Source organism: Manis javanica, chromosome 12, assembly GCF_040802235.1.
Source record: "Manis javanica isolate MJ-LG chromosome 12, MJ_LKY, whole genome shotgun sequence".
Classification (NCBI taxonomy): Eukaryota; Metazoa; Chordata; class Mammalia; order Pholidota; family Manidae; genus Manis; species Manis javanica.
Window position 1 is genome coordinate 106,575,476 of NC_133167.1, and position 22,622 is coordinate 106,598,097.

Consider the following 22,622-nt stretch of genomic DNA (forward strand, 5'->3'; position numbering starts at 1 on the left):
GATGCTTTATGAACCGTATTCACACAGTGTTATTAAAGCCATGTGAAGAAAATAAATATATATATGAATGTGTGTGTATGTACATATACACACAGGCTATATCTCTTTAAAAAATGCTGTATCTCTTTTAAAAATGGAATGACAACACGTTGACTTCTAAAGGTAAACATGGTCATTTGGCAATAAATTACTTTTAAATAGTTAAGTTTCCTGATTATAGAAATACAGCACAAATTATATATTCAAAATACATAATTGCATATATGTGTTCTGTGAAATAGTGGTGTGCTGTTGAAATAAGCCCTGAGTCTGAGCATATTCAGTATGCTCATTTAGAAAGCAAAGGAAATATTCTGACACTAAATCTCAAATATTTTGAATAACCTGTAAAGTCCCATCACTTTCAGTGTTAAGAATCTATAAATAACCAAGAAAATTATCTTGTGGTTCAGACTGGATCTGTGATTTTCAGAGCAGAAGCACAAATCTGCACGGGAAGAGGACGCTGACTGTCCGAGGGCAGGTTTATGTGCTTATGACAGTCATTCAATGTTGTCTAACATGGCAAGTGCCACTGGTCTCTGCACAGAAATGTTGGAGAAGCCCAGGCTGTGGGCTGGGCTGATGCAGATTTCTTCCTGAAAGACAAAACTGGGTTGCTCAAAGGCCTTTCCAATCCGTTGTGAGAGCTGGAGTATCATAGGTAATCTGGCTATATTCAAAACTGTCCTTTGGCCTTTAGAAAGAAACATGAAATTATTTTTAAAATGGGATATCAGATTTGATATGTAGAATGAGAAATAAAGGCAAGTTAGCATTTTATTTAAATAATGTCTATACTTAGAACACATAATAAAAGTTTCATCTTATACAAACTTTAGCTTATCTACATGGTTCCCATCAATAAAATCTATTCGTATTTTATATAATTAAGTGAAAATAAAAGATTACTACTTCAGTTTGTTCAATTGCATTTTCCCGTCTGCTTGAAACTTTCTAAAACTTTTACTGTAACAATCATTTGGTCTCTGAGTTTGGAGATACTGTTACTCAATCCAAATTACTTTTTTGAAAAAAACTGTATTTCTTTATATTGCTCACACACTTAAGGAACAAGCCATTTTAGATACTAAAACCTATAAGAGCAAACAAAAAATAAATTATAAACCTGAATTTTCTGTTCAACTTGCATCTGCCTAAATTCTAAATATTAAAAAAAAGTAAAAAGGTGATGTTTTGGGATCTTTCATCATTCCTATTATTAGTACAGTTAATTAAGCATAGCCAGAAGTGGTTTATTCTCTATAATTTCCTTTAAGTATGCCAAATAATACAGGATTCATTCGTGCATGTGCTGACAAGAAAAGCACTGGGGCTCCATTCGTGCATTTAGAAATGTCATCAGTAGAACATGTTTGCAAGTAAGGTGGTAATGTTTCAGTAGTAGACAAAATTCTAATATTTTAATGGAATAATATATAATTGAATGAAGAATATAGCCAATGATTCTATAACATCTTCCTGTGCTGACAGATAGTAACTGCATTGGTGGGGGTGAGGATTTAATAATATGGGAAACTGCTGAACCACTGTGTTGTATACACTGAAACCAATGTAAGGCTGTATATCAACTATACTTCAGTAGAAAACAAACATATAATTGTAGTGCTGAGGGACAATAAAACAGCTCCTTTGTTCATCCCCCTCTTCTCCCAAAGCTACCAGTAATCATGAATTTGTTAGCTAAGAAATTATAATTTATATTGTGTATTATACTGAATAGAACAGTACTAACTGAACAGGTATTACTGAATATTACGTGTTTATCTTATAACCTTGAAGTAAAACTGTTTTTTGAAAAAACTTCTTAATAAGCATCTTAATAAGTAAATCTCTTAAAAATATATAAATCCTTTAGTAAATACATAGAAATACAGATGCCAGTAGGACATTCTCTAAAAAGTAACACTGATTTCAAAAAGATACTAATATTAAAAATTTTGCTGCTTTTATATTCAAGCCAAACTCCATAAAAGTATTTTTGGCCTCCTTAAACTCTTTAAAAAAAAAAGTCTTTTTGTTTTTAGAGAGAAAATAAATATGGGTGATTTAGGAATTAAATTTTTGGAATACCTTTAGTAGTGTATATTTTTAAATAATTCTGTTAAGCAATCTGATATGTATCTATATCATACTATTTATTATTATGGTTTGATTTAAATCAAGTATCAGTTTGGCTGACCCTCAAAACGCCTAGTAACCAACTGCATTCTCCAAAGATCAAAGGGCTGTGTCTCCTTTAAAAATGGAATGCCATGGAATAGACTCAAAGACAAGATTCTGAAGAATTATTTAATCAACAAATATAATCATTAAAGCTCGTTAGTTGTTATTTCAAATATGTCATATTGGAATTAGTTGTTAAATGAGCTTTTATTTCCAAAGTGCTCATACTGTAAAAATGTGGAGTTGAATAAAAACTCTAGTAGTGTTGAGCTTTTTCTTGTTCTGTTTGCTCATTTCTTCAGATTCCTGGGTTTTTTTTAATGTTTAGTCTATTTTCTTGGTGAAAATTATTTGCCAACTGACAATATCCAAAGCTATTTTTCATTACTAATTTCTCCCACAAATTCTTCTATTGTCTTATTATAGAGAAACTGTTTTAAAGTGAATCTTCTGTAATAAAAATCTCAAGCTTTATAGCGAATATTTATTCATTATTACTCTAATATTTAAATTAAATATTTTGAAATATATCTCCTTTAGATACTGATGCCCAAATATTGTGTATAATAGCTCCTCAGACAGGCTTTTTCTCCCCAACATCAAACCCACCCCAAACAGCAACACTAGAAAAGCACCTGGTCTCCAATTTTACCTCTCATTTCATGACTTCATCTCTAGTCAGAAACGGGTCATATTTGCCAATCTCTCTTATCACAAATCCAGTCTATCACCAAATCAAAGGTTAATTTTCTCTCTTAATATCTTGAATCCTAATGACTACTACCATCATAGTGAAGTCCAAGACATTTTTGATGCTCTTTCCCACTAACAAAATAACATCCTCTCTGCACCCCTGCTTCCATGACCCCCTTCCTAATTTAGTCTGTAAATTGCCCCCAAGTGTGATATTTTTAAAAACATAAGTCTGGTGCTCTCAGAGTAAGATGAAAATCTTTATCACAACTTAAAGTGCCTCTGCCTTCCTACACAGCATTGTTTCACATAACTATCCCTTGGACTTATTTTTGGGGATTCCAATGCTCTAGGCTTCCTTCAGTTGCTGGGGTCACCACGCACTGCTGCCCAGAGCTTTGGCACACACCATTCTTATTTCCCTTCAATCCATTTGCCACATTTGCAGCAGTGAGTTTTTTCTTTTCTAAATGATAAATGAGATACTGCTCAAAATTCTTGAGCAGGACTTCATTACTGAGACTGAGTCAGCACCAGGCTATAGATAAGCAAGTCATTTCTGATTGGATACTCAGGCTGGCATTGGTTCTGATTGGTTGATGCAAATGTTCTAAGTTGTTGAGTATTTTGAAGGGCACTCTCATTTAGGTGCTTTCCTTAGGTTAAATCCTGTGACATGGTTTACTGGGCCTGCTGTTGTCTAGCTGCTCCTAAATCTGCAACCTCAGCCGTACCACGGGTTCCCTCACATGGTACTTTCCACAAGTACCCAAGTTCTTTTACTCATTATGTCAGTATCTCTTACTTCCGAATCATTACAGGGCTGAGCCCTGTGTTGAAACATCTCCTGCACACCATTCCCAAGCCCCGCTTACCTAGCTAATGTCTGTTCATCCCTAGGCCAAGGTATCCTGTTGTATGCTCCAACGGCAGCCTTTATTGCCCATATTCTACCATCACCACCTTATGTGTCAGGTTATTTTATTCCCTAGGCTCTAAACTCCATGAAAAACAACGACTGTGTTTGGTTATTATCCTGAGTTACAAGGAGTATTTGGCACATAGTAAATACTAGGCGCTAACTGGATTGAATACATAAATAAAAGGGAACGGATTTGGAGTCAAAGGTAGAGTTTGAATATGCTGATTTTGAAGAATCTGAGTGGTATTTAGTGAAGATACCAGAAGAAGATTGGGCACATAATTCTAGCATTCTGTAGCAGTCACTGGATCTTTAGCATAGATTTGGGACTAAACAACATATTGATAAATGTTGTTTGAAGCCCTGGTGTGGTTGTCATTACTTAGAAAATTTGTGTTATCAGGAGAGAAAAGCAAAAGCTGGGAAAACCACTCTTCAATCACCAAGGGTCTCCGTGATTTCGTAATATGATGGCCTTTTCGACTCAAAGAGTCCACTCAGATTTTCTTTATAGTAAGAGGCATAATTTCACTTTAAATTCAATTAAGCAAGCGTGGTGAAGCACCTACTCTGTGGTGCTTCATACTCCGAAGAACCACGGCTACACAGTGATGTATGGACCCTGCACTGACAGAGCAGGGAAAAACACCACGTAATTAAAAAGAGACTGTGTTGTGAAAGAGAAGTGCAAAGACTTATCGAAATGACTATCAAGGTTTACAAACCAAGAGGGCATGAAACTCCTGAAGGCAATGTTTTCACGTGTGTTTAACATTTTTACTAATACTGCAGCTTGTAAAACCTTGTACTTAAGTAACACCTGAGTTCATTTATTTTTTTATTTTCAGTGTAATCGAAATGGAGCATGTGATGATTTCTTTCAAATGTAAAAGGCAGTTTCCTACTGCTCTATTTTCTTAAGGAAAAAAGGAGTTTCTGTTTTGTTAAAGGAGTCTCAGACACATCTTTCAGCAACAAAATTCACCAACTAGAATCATATGAATCGAAGGACAATGTACCTTAAGTAAAACCCAAGTTTGTTACAGAAACTTCCCAGAATTTTTATAATGGGGCTTAGTAAAGGGCAGGTTATCAGAACATGTGAGGAAACCACCCATTAGCTGAGAAGTAAAACCAGATGCCCTAGGCATTCCAGTGAAGGAATCGATAACAACTGCCTCAAAGCCCTCCCCAACTAATAGCCAAGTGACTTTGAGAAGTTAAGTACATTGGATGTCTTTTTGACCTCTTTCATAAACATAAGCTTTCAGTATATTTTCTAATGAGAAACTGTATATTTAAGAGGTATAACCAGAAAGTAGAAAGTCAATTTTGCAGAATGTAAACTATTTGTTGACAAAAGTAGGAGAAGAAAATCCAAATGTTTGTTTTTGAGCCAAACATTTGGATTAAAAAGTTATTTAAATGTTAATATTTACCTTATATAGTTCTGCTGAAGGTAGGAATGAGCAAAAGAAGAACACAAGTCCATGGGGCTTCCTTGGACATCTTGGGGTCGGAGCTGAAGAAACTGCAGAGTTTGCCGGCTGTGTCCTTAGTGCCCGCCGAGGGCGCCTGCTCCGTCTGTCTGGAGGCAGGGTCTCCATGTCACTGTGGTATATATGCACAGCATTATTTAAAATTCTATGTTGCCATCTAAACAAGAAACAACTATCCTGTTTTTTAATTATTTTATAAAGAAATAATATGAGCATATATGTTAGCAAAAACATTCCAGATAATATCTGAGTTAAACCGAGTGTTTTTCCTAAAAAGTTCTTTTACACCAAATTTATCAAAGCCTAAGTAAGATGTGCAACTCTGGAATGAACATAGAAGTATTATTTTGCACTGTGGACAGAGATAGTTCTTCCATTAATTAAACAGAACACTGGCAGTCTGAAAGTTTAATTTATTACATTCATATGTATTCAACAAATGGAATGTGATTTGTTTGGAATCTTTAGCTAATTAATGTTTGACAAGCACAGTTGATGGAAATCAGGTTTTATCCAGATGTGGAAAAAGAACTCTACACCAATACCAATTATCAGAAGTTTCTTTAGGAATAATGTTTGCCCTAAGAGAAAAACTAATGCATCTATTTAAAATGCTACTTTTTTCCAACCCAAGGTACTGACTGAGTTGGAAAATTGTATTCAGTATTTCTAAAACTCCTGAATTGGCATTTTTATTTTAATTGTAGCTCTGTATAGATAGTTTATGTAGAAAAGTATATTAAAACCAATTCAGTACAAGATGTAAATCTGTTAGGGTCTGCTCTCCTGTGTTCTTCCCAGGCCCAGTTTAACTTCCATTGGCCCTTGATAGCTGGCAGATACTCAGCTGATATGCCAACAATAAACCATCAATTTTTTCCTTTTCCCATTTTTAGGGATTATTTCTTTAAATGTGTGGTTTTTCCATCTGATTTTACAATTATTCACCACACTTTCCAGAGGCCACAGATTGTTTCTATACTTAATTGAATGGACTCAAGGTTGAAATATTTAAATTATGTATGGTAGTGAGATATTAAGCTCTGAAGAGAAACTGATTATATTTTGGGGCATAAAGATGTTGTAAAAAAATCATTTTGTTTCATATTTGCACCTACACAAACACCCCTTTAAAATTTAGTACTGACCTATAATCTAGGATCTTCTAAGTAAGGACTTTCTACACCTTATTCTTGAATAGCCTATAATGTAAGTAGAAATAAGAATTATTGCTTTACAACTGTTGCTATACTGGTGTAAACAACCTATTGTTTCACAACGTGGCTTTTTGAACTCCATTCTTGTTGGTGAGAAATGACTATTAAATATCCTTATCAAAGAATGCCAGTAGATAACAACTGGGAACCTCTCCATTGGAAATGCTTGTCATTTCCTCTTTTTTATTACGGGTTTACAGAATACACAATTAGATTTTTTTTTAATTTCCAGCCTTGTTTAAGTATAAATTTTATATAAGTCATTTTAATGTTCTCCAAAACCAGCAACTCTTTTAATAGGCATATACTGTATAGCATCAGTCTCCATAATGAATTTTATTAGTATTTAGATCCTAGATACATTGTTCAAGAACAATTCTCTTTATAGCATAAAACTGTTTTAGAACTATCATGTTCAAAATACCAAATTTTAATTGCCATCTTCAATTAGTATTGACTAAGTACACACATATATATGGAATTATTAATTAGCTAATGCTGAACATAGTACATAAATTTTTCACTATATGAGCTTAAATCCTTCTGTGTGTACAATAAAGGACAAAATAGGCTGATGATAGTACAAGGATTCTGTTATTAAAATATAAAGAAACTACTTATGTATTCAATACTGATGTGTTTGGGTAGACCTTGACTCTTGAGAGAAAATGAACTATGTTGGTTCAAATCTTTGTATTATGACAAGCACAGGTTTCAGTAAGAGTTAAGCTGCAAGTTCTTGCTCACTATAGCATTTGTGTTAAACTATTTGATATTTAAAAAATTCTAACATAGTATCATTATATATGTGTGTGTATACATAATATATACATAGTTTTTTCTAATTCACTCTCATTGTTCATTTTGTTTAACTGTAAGTTGCGTAAGGGCTAGAGCCAGTGATCTGTGACTGTTATCTTGAGAGTCTAGAAAGGCATTCTGCATCTTACAGGTTCTCAATAAATAAATTACTGAAAACTAAACAAGGAAAAATTTTGAACAAAGAAAAAGTTTTGTAATTCTTGTGTCAAAGATTCAACTCAACTTTGAAGAATCACCATCATCACCCAAACAACACTACCATCTATGTTATAGATGAAGAAATGGAGACTAAGGAAAATTAGGTGATTTTTCCAAGTCATAGAAGGAATAAATTGTAGGCACAGAACTCTAATTAATGTCTGTCTATTTCTAAGACTAAGTTTTTGGTTATTCTTCTATCTCTAGTAGAAGAGGGAAGTTGTCAGTTATTTGAAATATATTTATTTGGGGAGGGGGGACATATGAAAGACTCAAACTTACAGGAAGAAAGTTTCTAAGAAGTGATTTCTTTTGATGCCTTTCTACACCTATCCCTTTACTCCTTCGGTTGGTGTATTCACCAACACAAATCTCTTCCACCCTTTAAAAGTATAGAGCTGGGCTTATTTGTCCAGGAAGATGCTTTCTTAATGTGCATTGGGCTGTTCTCCATGTCCCTAGAACATTTTGCAAAGCCCCTGTTCCTAAAGATACATCCGGTGCTTATGGCAAATCCTGATGATGGACATCACCCACCCAGGGCAGCTCCCGGTGCATCACCCACCCAGGGCAGCTCCCGGTGCATCACCCACCCAGGGCAGCTCCCGGTGCATCACCCACCCAGGGCAGCTCCCGGTGCATCACCCACCCAGGGCAGCTCCCGGTGCATCACCCACCCAGGGCAGCTCCCGGTGCTTCTTCCCCTCGGGAAACGTGCCAAGGGGGGATCTGGAACAGCAGCCACCACTGAGAGCGGGGCGGCTGCTGAGGGGGTGAGGGTGGGAACACGTCTGCACCTCCTGTGCAGGAGCTGGCATCTCAGAGAGCCTTTCCTTCCCTGCCAGGCTCTGCTCTGCCTTGTCACTGCGACAATGCCAAAGCCACAGTGATTAAAATGGTCCTGCGGCCTCAGCCCCTGACCCTTCTTCCTCCAGTCTCCCGTCTCCCCGCAGCTCGGCCCTCCAGCTCCCACCCGGCCACGGGTACCCAGCTGTCCCCACTCCATCCTTACCATACAGGATTGCCCTGAGACATCTGACCCTGTGACCCCGCACACCTTTGAAAGCTCTCCTCTCTCTGGCTTCCCTTGGTTTAACAATACCCCTCTGTTCTCCATCTCCAAGACACCCAGGATTCTCCCCAGACATACTTACTACTCTATCAGTCTTTTTTTCACCGCTTAAGTGTATTTGCTCCCAAGTGTCTTTATTAGACACTTTATCTTGTCATAAAGGATGATCTCACCACGTAACCTCATCAGTGTCCAAGACTTCAATTGTAACTTTAATATTGGTGATTTTTAAATGACTCTTCTAAACTCTACACACACACATATCTAACTGCCTATTAGACAAATTCTTCAAAGAGTTTTGTGAGCTGACCTGTACATCTTCCTGCCATTTTCACTGTTAGTTTAAATAAATAATTCATAAATTATGTAAATAAAAAATTAAGCTATTTATTATAAATTGTGTATTTTCTAAGCTATTTTACATTTCTTCCATAATGTTAGATCTTAATGTAGGGCCCAAAGATGTCATAAGAAGTTGAAAAACTGTAGTGTACAGAGACACTGCAGAATTAATCCTCTTAAAATAGTCATACATAGTGCAAAGGATTTCTACTAGTATGACATTTCACCTAATAAAAGGTTCCATCCAAACTGTAAAAACAAATGTCTTTAAAAAAGAAACTGATTAAAAACATAATACTGGGATTCACTGAAGCCATATGTTGACATTTTATATCTAGAATGGTTAGTATTCTAGAGAAAATCTGCAAGTTTGGTACTATATGCAACTACTAATAAATACATCCATACTCAATTTATGTATCACATTTATGTATGTTAGCTTCTATAATTTTTATAACAGTGCCATGAAGTAATGGATCAAATGTTATCCTCAGTTTACTGATTTCTAAAGAAATATACAGCTTAAAGAAGTAAAATGACTTCTTAGTTCACACAACTTACAAGGGTTGCTAATAAAAGTGCCCTGTCTGGGTGTGATCCTGCGCCCTTTCCTCCCAAGGCACTTACGCTAAGAAAGTTTCTGAATTTGTAAATGAATATATAATGAATACATTTCAAATGAACAAAATGTACATTTTATAATTTAGATATGTCTGTATTTCATTCTTCAAAATTCAGTTCAATAAAACCCCCTGTAAGTAGAGGCGAAATTGGCAACTAATTGTACTTCCTAAATATTTTTAATGATCTTCATCTTTTGGCATGAAATAATACCAAGGGGCGGAATCACAAGGCTCTAGAGTATCTATCTTTTTCAGCACTGCTCAGATTGCCAAAAGACACAAATAACACAAGGTCCAACTACAGTTAAATTACTACAAAGTGATCTTATCAATCTGGTAATGGCCAGTATTTCACTTCTACCATTATTACTGATAATTAGATTTCAAGAACTTGAGGCACTTAAATCCACTTAGGGTCTACTTAATCACTAACTTATTTGTATATTTTAATTTAAAACTGTTTTGGAGAAGGAAGAGAATAACTGAAGTTCTCCATAAATAAGGCATTCAGAATGAGACTTTATAAGCTAAATTTGAGACTAACTCATAATCACGTATCATATCGTATTTTAAGCTTATTATTTTCATAATGCCTTTGTCAAAATAGCAGAAGCAAAGCTTTATTAAGTAATGAATGTGTGTGTTTTTCTTTCAAACATATCAAATTCATAAGGTATCTCGACCAATGTAAAGCTATTTTGAGGTGGAAATGTAATTCGGAATAGAAGTCAATTTTACATCTAAGTATTTTATGTCTATGAATTCAGTTTACATAAAACAGGACTTAACCAAACATACCTACATTGTGTGTGGCCATAAGCTTTGCTCTTATATCAAAAATGTATTTATAGCTGGGCCACTTTTTAAACCCCTGGGATAATCTAAGACTCCGAAATAGTTATTTTCCCTGGAACACATCGATCAAGTACATCTCTGCTCTGTAATCATTAGTTGGTTATCAAAGTTCTAATATGCTTTATTATAGTGACATGAGACAAGCATATGGTCTATTATTATTCTGATAAAGGATACTGATTAGAAACAAAATAGTTTTTACATTGTAATCACAAAAACCTCAATGTCCAGCACATACTCTGCAGCACTGCCTATCATACAGAGTTAACCCCACTCTTTTTCGGACTCCAACATTTGCCATAAAAATGCTTTCTAGCATCTGTATAATTTTTTCTTCTTTTTGTCCCTTCCTTTGTAGTTGTTTGAAATTACAGTGCCTCTCTCTCAAGGCCCCAAACCAGTAACAATCAGTTTTGCCAATCACACTTCCTGCCGATGCATGTCTAAATTGGATGTTTACAGACAAGTTCATTCAATTATTAGACGTTCCCTGCCAGCAACACTACCACAGTGAGTATGAATTCAATCTGTTTTTTTCTACATATTCTACATCTAATACAAATTTTCAAGGAAACATAGTTCATTAAAAGAATTGTGAAATTTGCTGTAATATACTTTGCATCAAAAGAGAAGACAAATTTAATAGTGCACCATGAAAATAAAATTAAACTGAACAGGGAAGCCCATTTTATAGACAAAGTAGTTCACAATCTAAAAGAAATATTGCTGTGGCATATAATACATATCCTTCCCGTATTCACACTAACAGTAACAGCCTAAAATGGATATGACATTCATGAAGTCAGCTGTGGAGACTAAAAATGATGTTACAGCTAAAAATATTTAAGCCTTAATAAGACTTATGCTCCAGAACAGAAAGTACATAGAAATAATTTTTGTATCTGTCAGCATTCAGTTGCCTTTCTTCAATCTCAATTACTTTTTCTTTTTATATCTACTGATATTTTTTATTTCAGCAAGGATTGAATTTTGAAATACTAATTTCTTGATAATATTTTCTCTTAATTTACCTTCAATTTAACATTCAAAGTAACATTTGTTATTCAAATTTTCTTCCCATCCAGATTTTTAGTTTGGTATATGGCCACATATGCTTTATTCCTCCATACAGAAGGACCTGCAGAGAACCCCAAGCGTTGACTCTCAATAGTTTATAATGACTGGTTACGCACTGCCATCTAAGCCCTAGGAACTGTTACTTTCAGCCCAGAACGAGGACGCAGGTCTTTGTTCTTCAGGGTATCCAGGGTTTGTGGAATATGCATATGAATAAAACTTGCATAACTCCAACATTTGTAACAATAATATAAATAAACAGATGGGCAGAAATACAAATACACATATATATTGCCAAAAAAATTTTTAAACCTTGCATTTTAGGGAACTTGACAATAAATATGATATGCTAATAGCAGTTTTCCTAATCGATTCTCTGTGCCACTTTACTTATTAGCGTGTCAGATAGGAGGTCTTATCTTTCTTTCCAGGGACACTTTAGGAAAAACTCAAGGATAGCCAAATTTAACAGAGTTCTGTTCTCCTTGATGTGAGAATGAAAAGATCACAGGCATCTGTGAATAAATTCATGCTAATACGTGTGGAGACACCCCCACCAGATGTTTCTATGTGTTCCATGCAGCTCGAGGGCTGTGCTCACCTGCCTCCCTCGGCAACTCACCCATCCTGAATATTTCAGCCATATCTCTGTGCTTCTAAAGTTATCTCTGTGCTTTCCAAAGTTATAATTCAAGACTGACTTATAATATTATAACAAAATCTACTTTATATTGCTGTTTATAACTGTATTAGATATAATAGGTACAAAACCAAATCCCTTTATTAAGACATTTTAAATCCCATACTTATACATTGTCCACAGCAATATTCTCTGGTACCCTTTGAGGCCTTGAAATCACATAGTTGTCATTAATTACTTCTGTTTCTGATATTTTGGGAGAGAGGGTACATAAAATGCTGTAACCTAAACTTGTATTTAATTTCCATCCAGTTCACTCTGCATTCACGTCTGATTTAATTCATGGTGTCAGTACTAGTTTTCTTGTCTCGATTCTTTCTCAACTCTTGTATATGGTCACAAGTAAACTTACAAGGCATCACTTCATTCACCTGCCCAGAAACTGTCAGTGGCTTACAATCACTTGCAGAACTGACCACAAATTTCTCACCTCCCTGTACTGGTGTCAGCTTCCTCTCTTGTTTGCTTCCGATTATTCACAAAGTCTGATTTCCTCAACACCAAGCTCATTTCCTGTTCTGTATCTTGTTTCTATTCTGGCCCTGATTAAAATAGACTTCCTTTCTCTTCTGTCTTTCCAAAGCCCTATCCACTTCTCAGAGTTCACATAAAGGTCTTTCTCTTGCATTTTCTTACCTTAATACCTTGGCTACCTTTGCTTCTTGAAAGCCCACAGCTATTACTGTATTGACTTGGTCTTTGCATGGGTTTACAGGGCTAGGTCAGTGAAACTGGAGTGTGAGAACATTTCAAGTAGGTTTATTTTCTCTGTAATATCCAGCTAATAGTACTTGAAAGTAATTGAGCCCTTAATGTACTTTCTGCCCTTTATATACATTGTCACCTTTAAGCCTCAAAATGATCATCTGCTAAGTTGGTCACAGTATCAGCCTGATTTACAGATGAGAGGGAAATCACACTCCAGAAGTGGGGGCTAACAATACGCTGCAGTGATCAACTAATGCTCGTGATGTAAGGGAACTCAGTTATCCATAGGTATCTTGTAGCATTTGCATGTTTTACTCATATTTTCATCATGACATATTCATACAAGTATACAACATGGAAGCCAAGACAAGACAAAAAATGAGAGCAAAAAGAGCCGGGACCACAGGGCAAGCAGTTCTGGACCTGAATCCAGGTGTGCTGCCACTCAGCCCTCTAAGATTGGGTATTTCACATCCCTGGACCTCAGCTGCTTCAGCAGTATAGACATGTAAAGATGTAAAGAGGATTGAGCACAACACTGAATGCTTATGTGGGGCTCCGTACAGGGTCTGGCTTCCAAGAGATAGACATGAAAGGCAGATTTACTATTATCCCTAAGGTTCATGTCTAATTCATCTCCTTGTCTCTCTGTTTTTAGTGTTTTTACCATTAATTACAATAAGAAATGTATTTTATATTCCAAGCCAGTACAAACATAAGAATGTGTACATGTAATATTCATGTGTGTGTATAAAGTATATATAGTTTTAAAGTAGATAACTATGTAACTTTACATGTAGTTATAAACCCATATATAACTGTAAAACCAAGTATTATTTTGAAATATTTCCCTTTATCATAGCGCTACCCACCATTTATATTATAACCCCTCCCCACAAACATGCAACAGAGGTGAATGCATAAACAGATTGTAATGTACCCATACAGTGACACTTTACTGAGCAATATGAAAAGAATGAACTGTGGCTACAAACAACATGAATGCATCTCAGAAATATTAAGCTGAGTGAAAGAAACTAGATGGAAAAATATATTATGCAATTCAATTTACATGAACCTCTAGAAAAGACAAACAATCTAGATTGAAAGGGAGCAATTCAGTAGCTGCCTGAAAATGCAGGCAGTGGGCACTGACTGGGAAGGGGCACAGGGAGCCTTTGGGAGTGATGGAAATGTTCTGTCCTTTGATCGTGGTGGCAGTTACTGGGTGCATAAATTTGTAAAAAGGCAATGAAATTAAAATAGGAGCATTTTATTGTATGTAAATTATTCCTCAACAAAAACAGTTTTTGAAAAGCCAAGAAAAAGACCCCTTTTATGAACTATAATTTTGAATTAGTAACTGTATCTTTTCCTTCTCAGGGCCCCAGAGCTTTGGGTAAAATGTTTCAATAGTTCTATTCCAAAAAGTCCTTGATTATTGTGTTCATCTTGAGTTCATCACACATGGTCCTTGAATACACCTGACTATCTGCACAGTTGTTGATTGCTTACATTTTTGCAATAGTGGCTAATATTGGATAGACAGAGGTTAAGGAAAAAACTGCATATCAATGTTCTTAAGTAAGTTTAACTTCTTCAATACTATGGATACAAATCAGAATTATATTCATTTTAAGGCTATATATACGTTACCTTAAAAAGGAACATGTTTAACAGAAATATATCTAAATAAAATGCATATGCTTATCTTCCCTTGTATGTATTTTTATTGATTTCACATTAATTTGTGCTTCTACCTTTTTATGTTACTGTTTGCTTGTGTTCTGTTAGGCTACCGACAGGAAAAACAATGACAAGAGTTGGGGTTTGTTAGGATATAAAAGGAGTAGATAGTAATTAGGACTGATAATTGAAAATTCCATGGTTTTTCCTACATTTCCAGACTCAATAATTTAATTGCTGATGAAATAGTTACATTCATATAAAAAATTAGGCTTACAAATCTAATTTTTCTTTTTGTATAAATATAAGTGATTGTTGTAAAGCAGTAACCTGTCATATACAAAAGCCTAGCCACTGTCTGGGTCCTGGACATAAAACATGAGCCACACTCTGTGGTCACCAACTGGCTAGCCAAGTACAGGCCTGCTTATTTTTGAGTCGGATGACCACCAGAACTGGGGCACTGCAGCATGGGATGAGGGCGGGATAAGTCTAGAAGCCTGTGTTCTTCTCTTTTTTTTCTAATATGCTTGGATACACAAGGTTGACAGAAGTAGGGTAGGTTGAAACCATGGAAATCTAGTAGTTACTGTATCAGCTTATTGGTTATTTCTATATGCAGTTCAAATGAACAGAATTAGAACAAAGAATCAATAAAGGTAAGTAACAAGAAATGTAGTAAAATTGTCCCTCAACAATACCCACTGGTCTCATTATCTTACCACAGCCATATTTCATTGAGAGGAAAACAAAAACAAGACAATGACAACAAAAGAACATGTGTTGAGGGCATCAGAGTATTGATGTGACACCAAAATGACTGGCTGGTGCCAGGGAAGGAGGTAGGGCTGCAGAGGGGGAGCATGGGGGACTTTGGGGGCAGTGAGACATTCATATTATACTATAATGATGGATGCATGTCATTAAGTATTTGTCCAAATCCATACAATATACAAGAAAAAGACCCTAATATAAGCTGTGCATTTTAGTTAATAACATACCAATATCGGCTCATCAGGTGTAACCAATGCACCACACTAATGCAAGATGTTAATAACCGAGCCAACTAGGAGAGTGGGTAAAGGGCTATATGGGAACTCTTGGTACTCTCTGGTCAGTTTTTCTGTAAACCTAACACTGATTAAAAAAACAAAAGTCTAGTAAAATTTTTTAGAAAATAACTGGTGGATTTGGAATAACAATGTGGACATTTATTAAAAATAATCATCAGTGTGATTTGGTTGAACTTGACAAAATCAAAATGAAACTTCACAGTCTTTGAAACGTCACAAATACTTCACAAAATATTGTAGGTAAGCCCCAAACATAACCAATTTTCTAAAAATAACTTAAAAGACAGTAATGCTGTAGAAAAGTAACACTATCATAATAGGATGCAAAATTCCTTGATAATCAGGTATGATGGTATTTATACAGGATTGTTTTGTATGTGGTTACATGGACTATTTGAAACCTGTATGAAAAATTATTAGCTTATGATATGGTATAGCAAATAATACACAACAATCAAAAACTTGTTAAAAAATCAAAGTAAATTCAAGGAAATGTCCCATAATAGACTATTTTCACCAAGCTGAAGGACACATGACCATGACATTTGAAGAAAATTATGAAGGGAGAATGGCATGAGATGAAGGCAGTCATTGAGAGATAATGGTGTGGGTGAGAGACCAGGGACAGTCTAGGGAAAGGAATGAATAGAAATTTTCTGAGTCCTAGAGCTGCTGTAGAGACTTGTAGATGGTAAAGCTTTAACAAATTCCCAGAAGTGGAGGTCAAGGAATAAATGGTTACAAAATGGAGATGTGCTTATACTTCTGTTCAAAAATTCCTTGCTATGAATAGTGACTCTGTGGCATCTTACCACACTGATGGGCAGTGACTGCAATGGTTATGGGTGGGACATGATAATATGGGTGAATGTAGTAACCACATTGTTTTTTTGTGTGAAACCTTCGTAAGAGTGTACATCAATAATACCTTAATTTTAAAAATTCCTTACTCTGATGCTGTAAGAGAAATCAGGCTATTTTTGAAAGAAAGGTGTAACATTGTGTCACCACACTGAGTATGACTGAATTTTTCTCAGCAATGTCCAAAGCTCATGGCCTATCAGTTTACACTCAGTGCACTTGTGAAGACTTCTAATGTTGTTTACAATATTATATGGAGTGTGAAGGATGTAAATAGATACTGGCCTTACATTATTAACATCAGCTGGGAAATGAGATAGTGAGAGGTTTCTGTATATTGTGTAAGTTAGGATATGAAAAGCTACCAATCCTTCTAACAAGTAAACATTAACCAGGGACACATTCGGTGGGGTATACCCACATTATCTAGCTCTCCCCCTAAAAAGGTCTAGAGGTAATGTTTTCTGATGGCATAGAACACACCTAATTCCAAATGGTAGCGTTTAAATGCCATCTTCCAACAAAAAGAATTAGGGGTCCTGGAAGGAATGGCTGATTCTGGTGTGAAGGAGAAATGGACAAGATGATCCTGTGATATCAATTCACTCCAGAAAGCAGAGAAACAGTCTAAATGAAGGGGTCGTGCTGTACAGACGCCAACAGGAAGGGTCCTAATTAGACAACAGTGGGACATGACTGGAACATCAAAGGAACATTGGTGAACCTGACTGAAGCCCATATGTTTATCATTTTTACTAAGATAAATAAGGAAGATGCGAGGATGGGAGAAGCGGAATGAGGAAGAAAGGGAGGGAAGGAGGGAAGAAAAACAAAAACTCATATTCCTTGACCGTGGAGTGTGAGTGTGAATTTTGTATTATTGGATCCTTTACAGTTATGGGGTCTGTGCTTCAGAAATAAGTCAGTGAAGGTACATGTACAAGGATGTTTCCTGTAGAATTGTCTGAAAAGCCAAAAATTGGAAGGAACTTCAATAGCTTAATAAAATAAATTATAGTACATCCACTTTATGAACTACGCTACAACCACTAAAAAGAATGGAGAACTTGATGAAATGACATATACACATGTCCATAATATACTGTTTAGTGGAAAAAGGAAATTTCAGAATAATATAAAAGGTTTATCCCATTTTTGCACAAACTAAAACACTATGTGACTATACAAGTAGATGGATTTGCCTTAAAAAGCTAAAAGTCTGGAGTGAGGTCAGACCCGTATCACTAACAGTGTTCACCTCTGGGATTCAAAATTTGACAGCACATGTGGGTGGGGTGGTTTAAGAGGGAACTGTCACATTTCATATACCGTTACATCATTTTGAAGCTTTTTACACACATATACTGATTTTATACTACATGGGGAGAAAAAAGATGATCGCTTCTACCCGTTATATTATTGCTTAACCTGTCTGTCTCTCCAAAGGTGCCAGCCTGCAAACAAGACCTGTCCCACGGATTACATATGGAATGATCACATCTGCAGGTGCCTGGCTCAGCAAGATCTTATTTTTTCTTCTAGTGCTGGAGATGGTAAGCAGAATGGCATTTTAAAGACTAAATGCCAAGTGTCTCTATTTGATTAACAAGTATTTTAATATTAAAATCACATGTACAATATTCATATCATTGACTTTGAAATAAGTGACTACAAAACAGGTCATACTTTGCATTGGTATTATTTGGCATTTCTTTGTAAAGGAAGACATGTCCCTGTTTATACACATCCCTTTAATGAAAAACATAAACAGAAAAACACTATAAATGCTTCTAAGTTTCATACCACACCCAGAACCCAGTAAGTTGCCATAAAGATGTCTGCCTGTCTAGACTCTGCAGATGGATTCCCTGACATCTGTGGACCCAGCAAGGAGCTGGATGAAGACACCTGTCAATGTGTCTGCAGAAGAGGACTTCAGCCCTCCAGCTGTGGACCCCACAAAGAACTAGACAGAAACTCATGCCAGTGTGTCTGTAAAAACAAACTTTTCCCGAAGTCATGTGGGGCCAACAGAGAATTTGATGAAAACACATGCCAGTGCATATGTAAACGAACCTGCCCAAGAAATCAACCCCTGAACCCCGGAAAATGTGTCTGTGAATGTACAGAAAATTCACAGAAATGCTTCCTAAAAGGAAAGAAGTTTCAACATCAAACATGCAGGTAAGAAATCTTCATAAATAGTATTCATTTCTGTTACTGGAAATAGTTTCTAAACCAAAAGCAGTTTTCTCAACCAAAATAGCCTTTGCTTGTTAGGAGACTAGTAAATTCTGGAAGACAGAATTCTGATATTTTTTTAACTGATAAGAACCTTTCATGAGGCTGTGTGTGCTCCCCCAAAAGGCAGGAGAGGTGCCCCAAAATCAGATCTAAGCTCAGAATGCACTCTAAATCCCAGTCCCAGAGGCTAAGGTAGTGGTGCTTAACACAAGTTGGGAGACAGAAGTCGCCTGTGAAGGATTTTCAAAATACATCCAGGCAATGCACAACTGCCCCCCACCAAAAAGTATGATACCATCGGATGAAATTAGGACACCAATTCTAAGTGCAGAAAATTCTGTGCTAAATTTACATAGCATAGGGTAGTACCATTTATTGTAGGATTATATCTGGAAATAAAAAATAAGCATTTAATAGAATTAGAGAAGTAAATTAGTATGTTGTTAAAGATTATTCGAGACTGATTCCTTAAACCTTGATTTTGCCCCCTTGTTCACCAAGAAAAAAAAACAAAGCCGTTAGACTCACTTTCAGTGGTAATCCCTAAACTTCTTTAATCTGAGAATGAGGTGGTCTACAATTAAGACAGATCTGAGCTTCTGACATTTCTTCCCATATATGTTCAGCATTGTCCCAGTTCTGCCTTCTCTCTTCCATGTCCTTGGCATCTGCAACTCTATCTTCCTTTTCCCTCAATTTATAAAATTTCCCCAATTTCTTCTGTTTTCTTAGCATTGTACTGTGATGCTGAGCATACTTGGGCAACCACGCTCTGTCCTTGTCTTCCACGTTTTCCGACGCTAGGTGTTTGGCATTTGTGTTCACCTCTCCTCTCTCATTGATTCAACCTCCTGTATCTGGGTAATGCCCACAAACTCATGAAAAAGTGCGCATAAGGTATCAGCAGGCTCTTAGTCGCCAAATCCAGTGGACAAGGTGGTCTCCGTGGGTCTGGTCCTTCCTCTGTCTTTTTTAAGTGCTCCTCTGTTTTTTGGCCGTACTCTCGTGGTTGTCCTTGTCGTTGTCAGACATTTGTTCTTCCTCACCTTCACGGGCTCCTCTTTTCCAGCCCGCTATGTAAGGATGGTGATAAGGCCTTTTCAACAAGACTAGTATTCCCATGACTTAAAACTTACATTTCATTTATTTACAATTTTGTATTTGCATTAATGTTCATCATTATTTTTTTCTCACTAAAGGTGTTCATCTTTTTGATTCTCTAGAGTTTTATGTTCCCCTTTTATTTTATATTTCTGATGATCCATCCGCACTAATATTTTAGCTACGTTGTAAGAAAATGTCAGTGACTCAAGTATCTCGCTGATGAAAATATTTTTTCTTCCATTATTGTTTCAGAATAACTTATAGGAATCCTTTTGTTTCCTCTTTAAATTATTTTCAGCAATAACTATATTCCAATTTTACTTGTATGTCCCTAATTACAAGAAAGATATTTTGAAAGTACAAAATAATATATAGATACTAAACTGTATTAAATATTACTAAACCATTTTTAAATTGAATACCTCTGGATGAACCTTGTATATACTGAAAAACCTGAAATGTTTATATTTATATAAGACTAACCAGTCATCATAATTGTCTACAGAATTCTTATTATTAACTTAGTAGTAACAGTTCCTATCATTTATATCTAATAGTATATATCATTTCATGTAGACTTTCCATTTACTGAAACTCTGCCTATGTTCATTTTTCTAAGTGTACATATTCCAGGCTTTATGCATATATTAAAGCAAAAAAAGATAGGTTAATACTTTGAAAAAATATGTACTCCTCATTTTGTCTTAATATTTATTCCCAAAGTGTGGGAGGCAAAATACATATTCTTTGGTTCAGTGCCTTAATCAGCAACTTCCATTGATCAATGAGAACCGTATCTTCTTTGTACAGGAATACCAGTGGTCATAACAATGCATTTGCATTTAGAAGTAAAAAACTGTTTTAACTAGATGAGCTTTCTTTTCTAGAGGACAAGAAATGGAGTTCCAAAATTATATTTGGAGCCCCTCTGTAGTGCTCTTTTGATTTCCACGCCAGGTCACCTTGCATTTCTCCTGGACACCCATTCACACATTAGGCACTCATACTCCAAACCCCTCAAAGGGGGCTCCGATTCATGGGGGCGACAGGGCTGCCGGCACCATTGCCTGCTTCATCTTTTGTCCGTTCACCACTACTAGAAACTAAAGTCCAGGGTGGGAGGAGAGGGAGCCCCACAGTGAGCAGTCCCCCTCCTCCCTTTCCCCAGACCCCATTTTTTTCACATGGAGCCCAGCAGAGAGACAAGAGCGAGGGTGGGCTCTTCACTGAGGACCACAGCCCTGCCAAACGGCCGGGCTTCACCGCCGCCAAGTGTGGGTTCCGTACAGGTCCCAGGCTGTGAAGTCTGCCATGCGCTGCAAACATACTAAACTGGCAGACCTTAAACATTCACTTTTCAAATCTGTTTTTTACTTTTATCCCCAAAGCAGACAGCACTTCAAAAGAACTAATGCTTATAAGCATCTCATTCTCCCATTTGCTATAAAAGCAAGCTAGACTTAAGGTTTTTCTATTGCTCCTAAATTTTGTAATTCTAAGCACAAACTTCAACAATATATAAAGCTAAGAGCAATTTTATGATAAAATGAGTAGCTCTGTTCTAGGTTTAAATTTAGAAAATCACGTATCTGCATTTGCAGTATAATAAATGTGCACAGCCTTGTTCTTGAACAAAGTGTATCCCTCTTCATTTTCCTAGTTGTTACAGGAGACCGTGTACAAACCGGCTGAAGCATTGTGAGCAGGGGCTTTCATTTAGTGAAGAAGTTTGCCGCTGTGTCCCCTCATACTGGAAAAGACCGCATATGAACTAAGACTGTACTATTTTCCAGCTCGTCATTTTTCTGTCACGGAGAACTGTTGCCACTATTTAGAACTGTCTATGCGCAGAGAGGCCTTTGTGGGACCACGGTAACAAAGACAAGGGGCAGTGCTTTCTGAAACACGTGGGTAACTTTACAGATACGGACTGGGGCTCCTCTGCCAAAGACCTCTTTTAAAGACTGGTTTTCTGCCAACGACCATACAATCGAGGTGTTTCTCTTCTGATTTAAAAAGAAATAATGACTATATAATTTATTTCCACTAAAAATATTGTTTCTGCATTCATTTTTATAGCAATAACAATTGGTAAAGCTCACTGTGATCAATATTTTTGTATCATGCAAAATATGTCTAAAATAAAATGAAAGTTGTATTACAAGCTGGTAAGTTCAGTCCATACCATCTTACACTATAAGCAAAACCTGGTTTTATGAAAACATTGATATCCTCCTGTCCTTATGCTCTAACAAGATGTCAGATTTTGACTGTTATGAAAATGTGTGATTCTGTACAAGAAAGTTTCACAGGGACAACAGTTGCTATTATCTTTTAGTTAAACCCATCTCTTAATTATTTAATGATTATAAATATTTTAGCACATGATGCTTTCATTTTATAGCCAAATGAAACAATACAGAACTTATCATCTTATCAGATAGTCTGCTTAGCGTGTCCATGTGACTAAAAGTTATTCAGTGTACTGGAGGATTCAGACTCTTGGTATAATATCCCTCAGAATGTATTTGAATGGCTTTAAAATATTTTACTCAGAAAGAATCTTCTAAATATTTAACTTCCGACCAGCTAAAATATTTTTGTTAGCTGCAGTGTTTCTATCCAACACATATAAAACAAACTGGAAATAACATTTAAATGCTCATATATGTTAAGAAGAAAACATTTCAGTCACACAAC

General features: G+C 36.1%; 1 protein-coding gene across 5 annotated transcripts in view; it reads left to right on the forward strand.

The window, feature by feature from the left end:
• Window positions 1-22,086, forward strand: part of VEGFC (vascular endothelial growth factor C) — an 81,413-nt gene extending 59,327 nt beyond the window's left edge. For all 5 annotated transcript variants that reach the window (XM_036996310.2, XM_073219200.1, XM_073219201.1 and 2 more), the window contains 4 exons: window positions 10,828-10,979; window positions 18,021-18,127; window positions 18,425-18,758; window positions 21,583-22,086. In XM_036996310.2, coding sequence (XP_036852205.2) covers window positions 10,828-10,979; window positions 18,021-18,127; window positions 18,425-18,758; window positions 21,583-21,697 — 708 coding nt within the window. In that variant the 3' untranslated portion in view covers window positions 21,698-22,086. The remainder of the gene's footprint in view (window positions 1-10,827; window positions 10,980-18,020; window positions 18,128-18,424; window positions 18,759-21,582) is intronic.
• The last annotated feature ends 536 nt before the right edge of the window (window positions 22,087-22,622 follow it).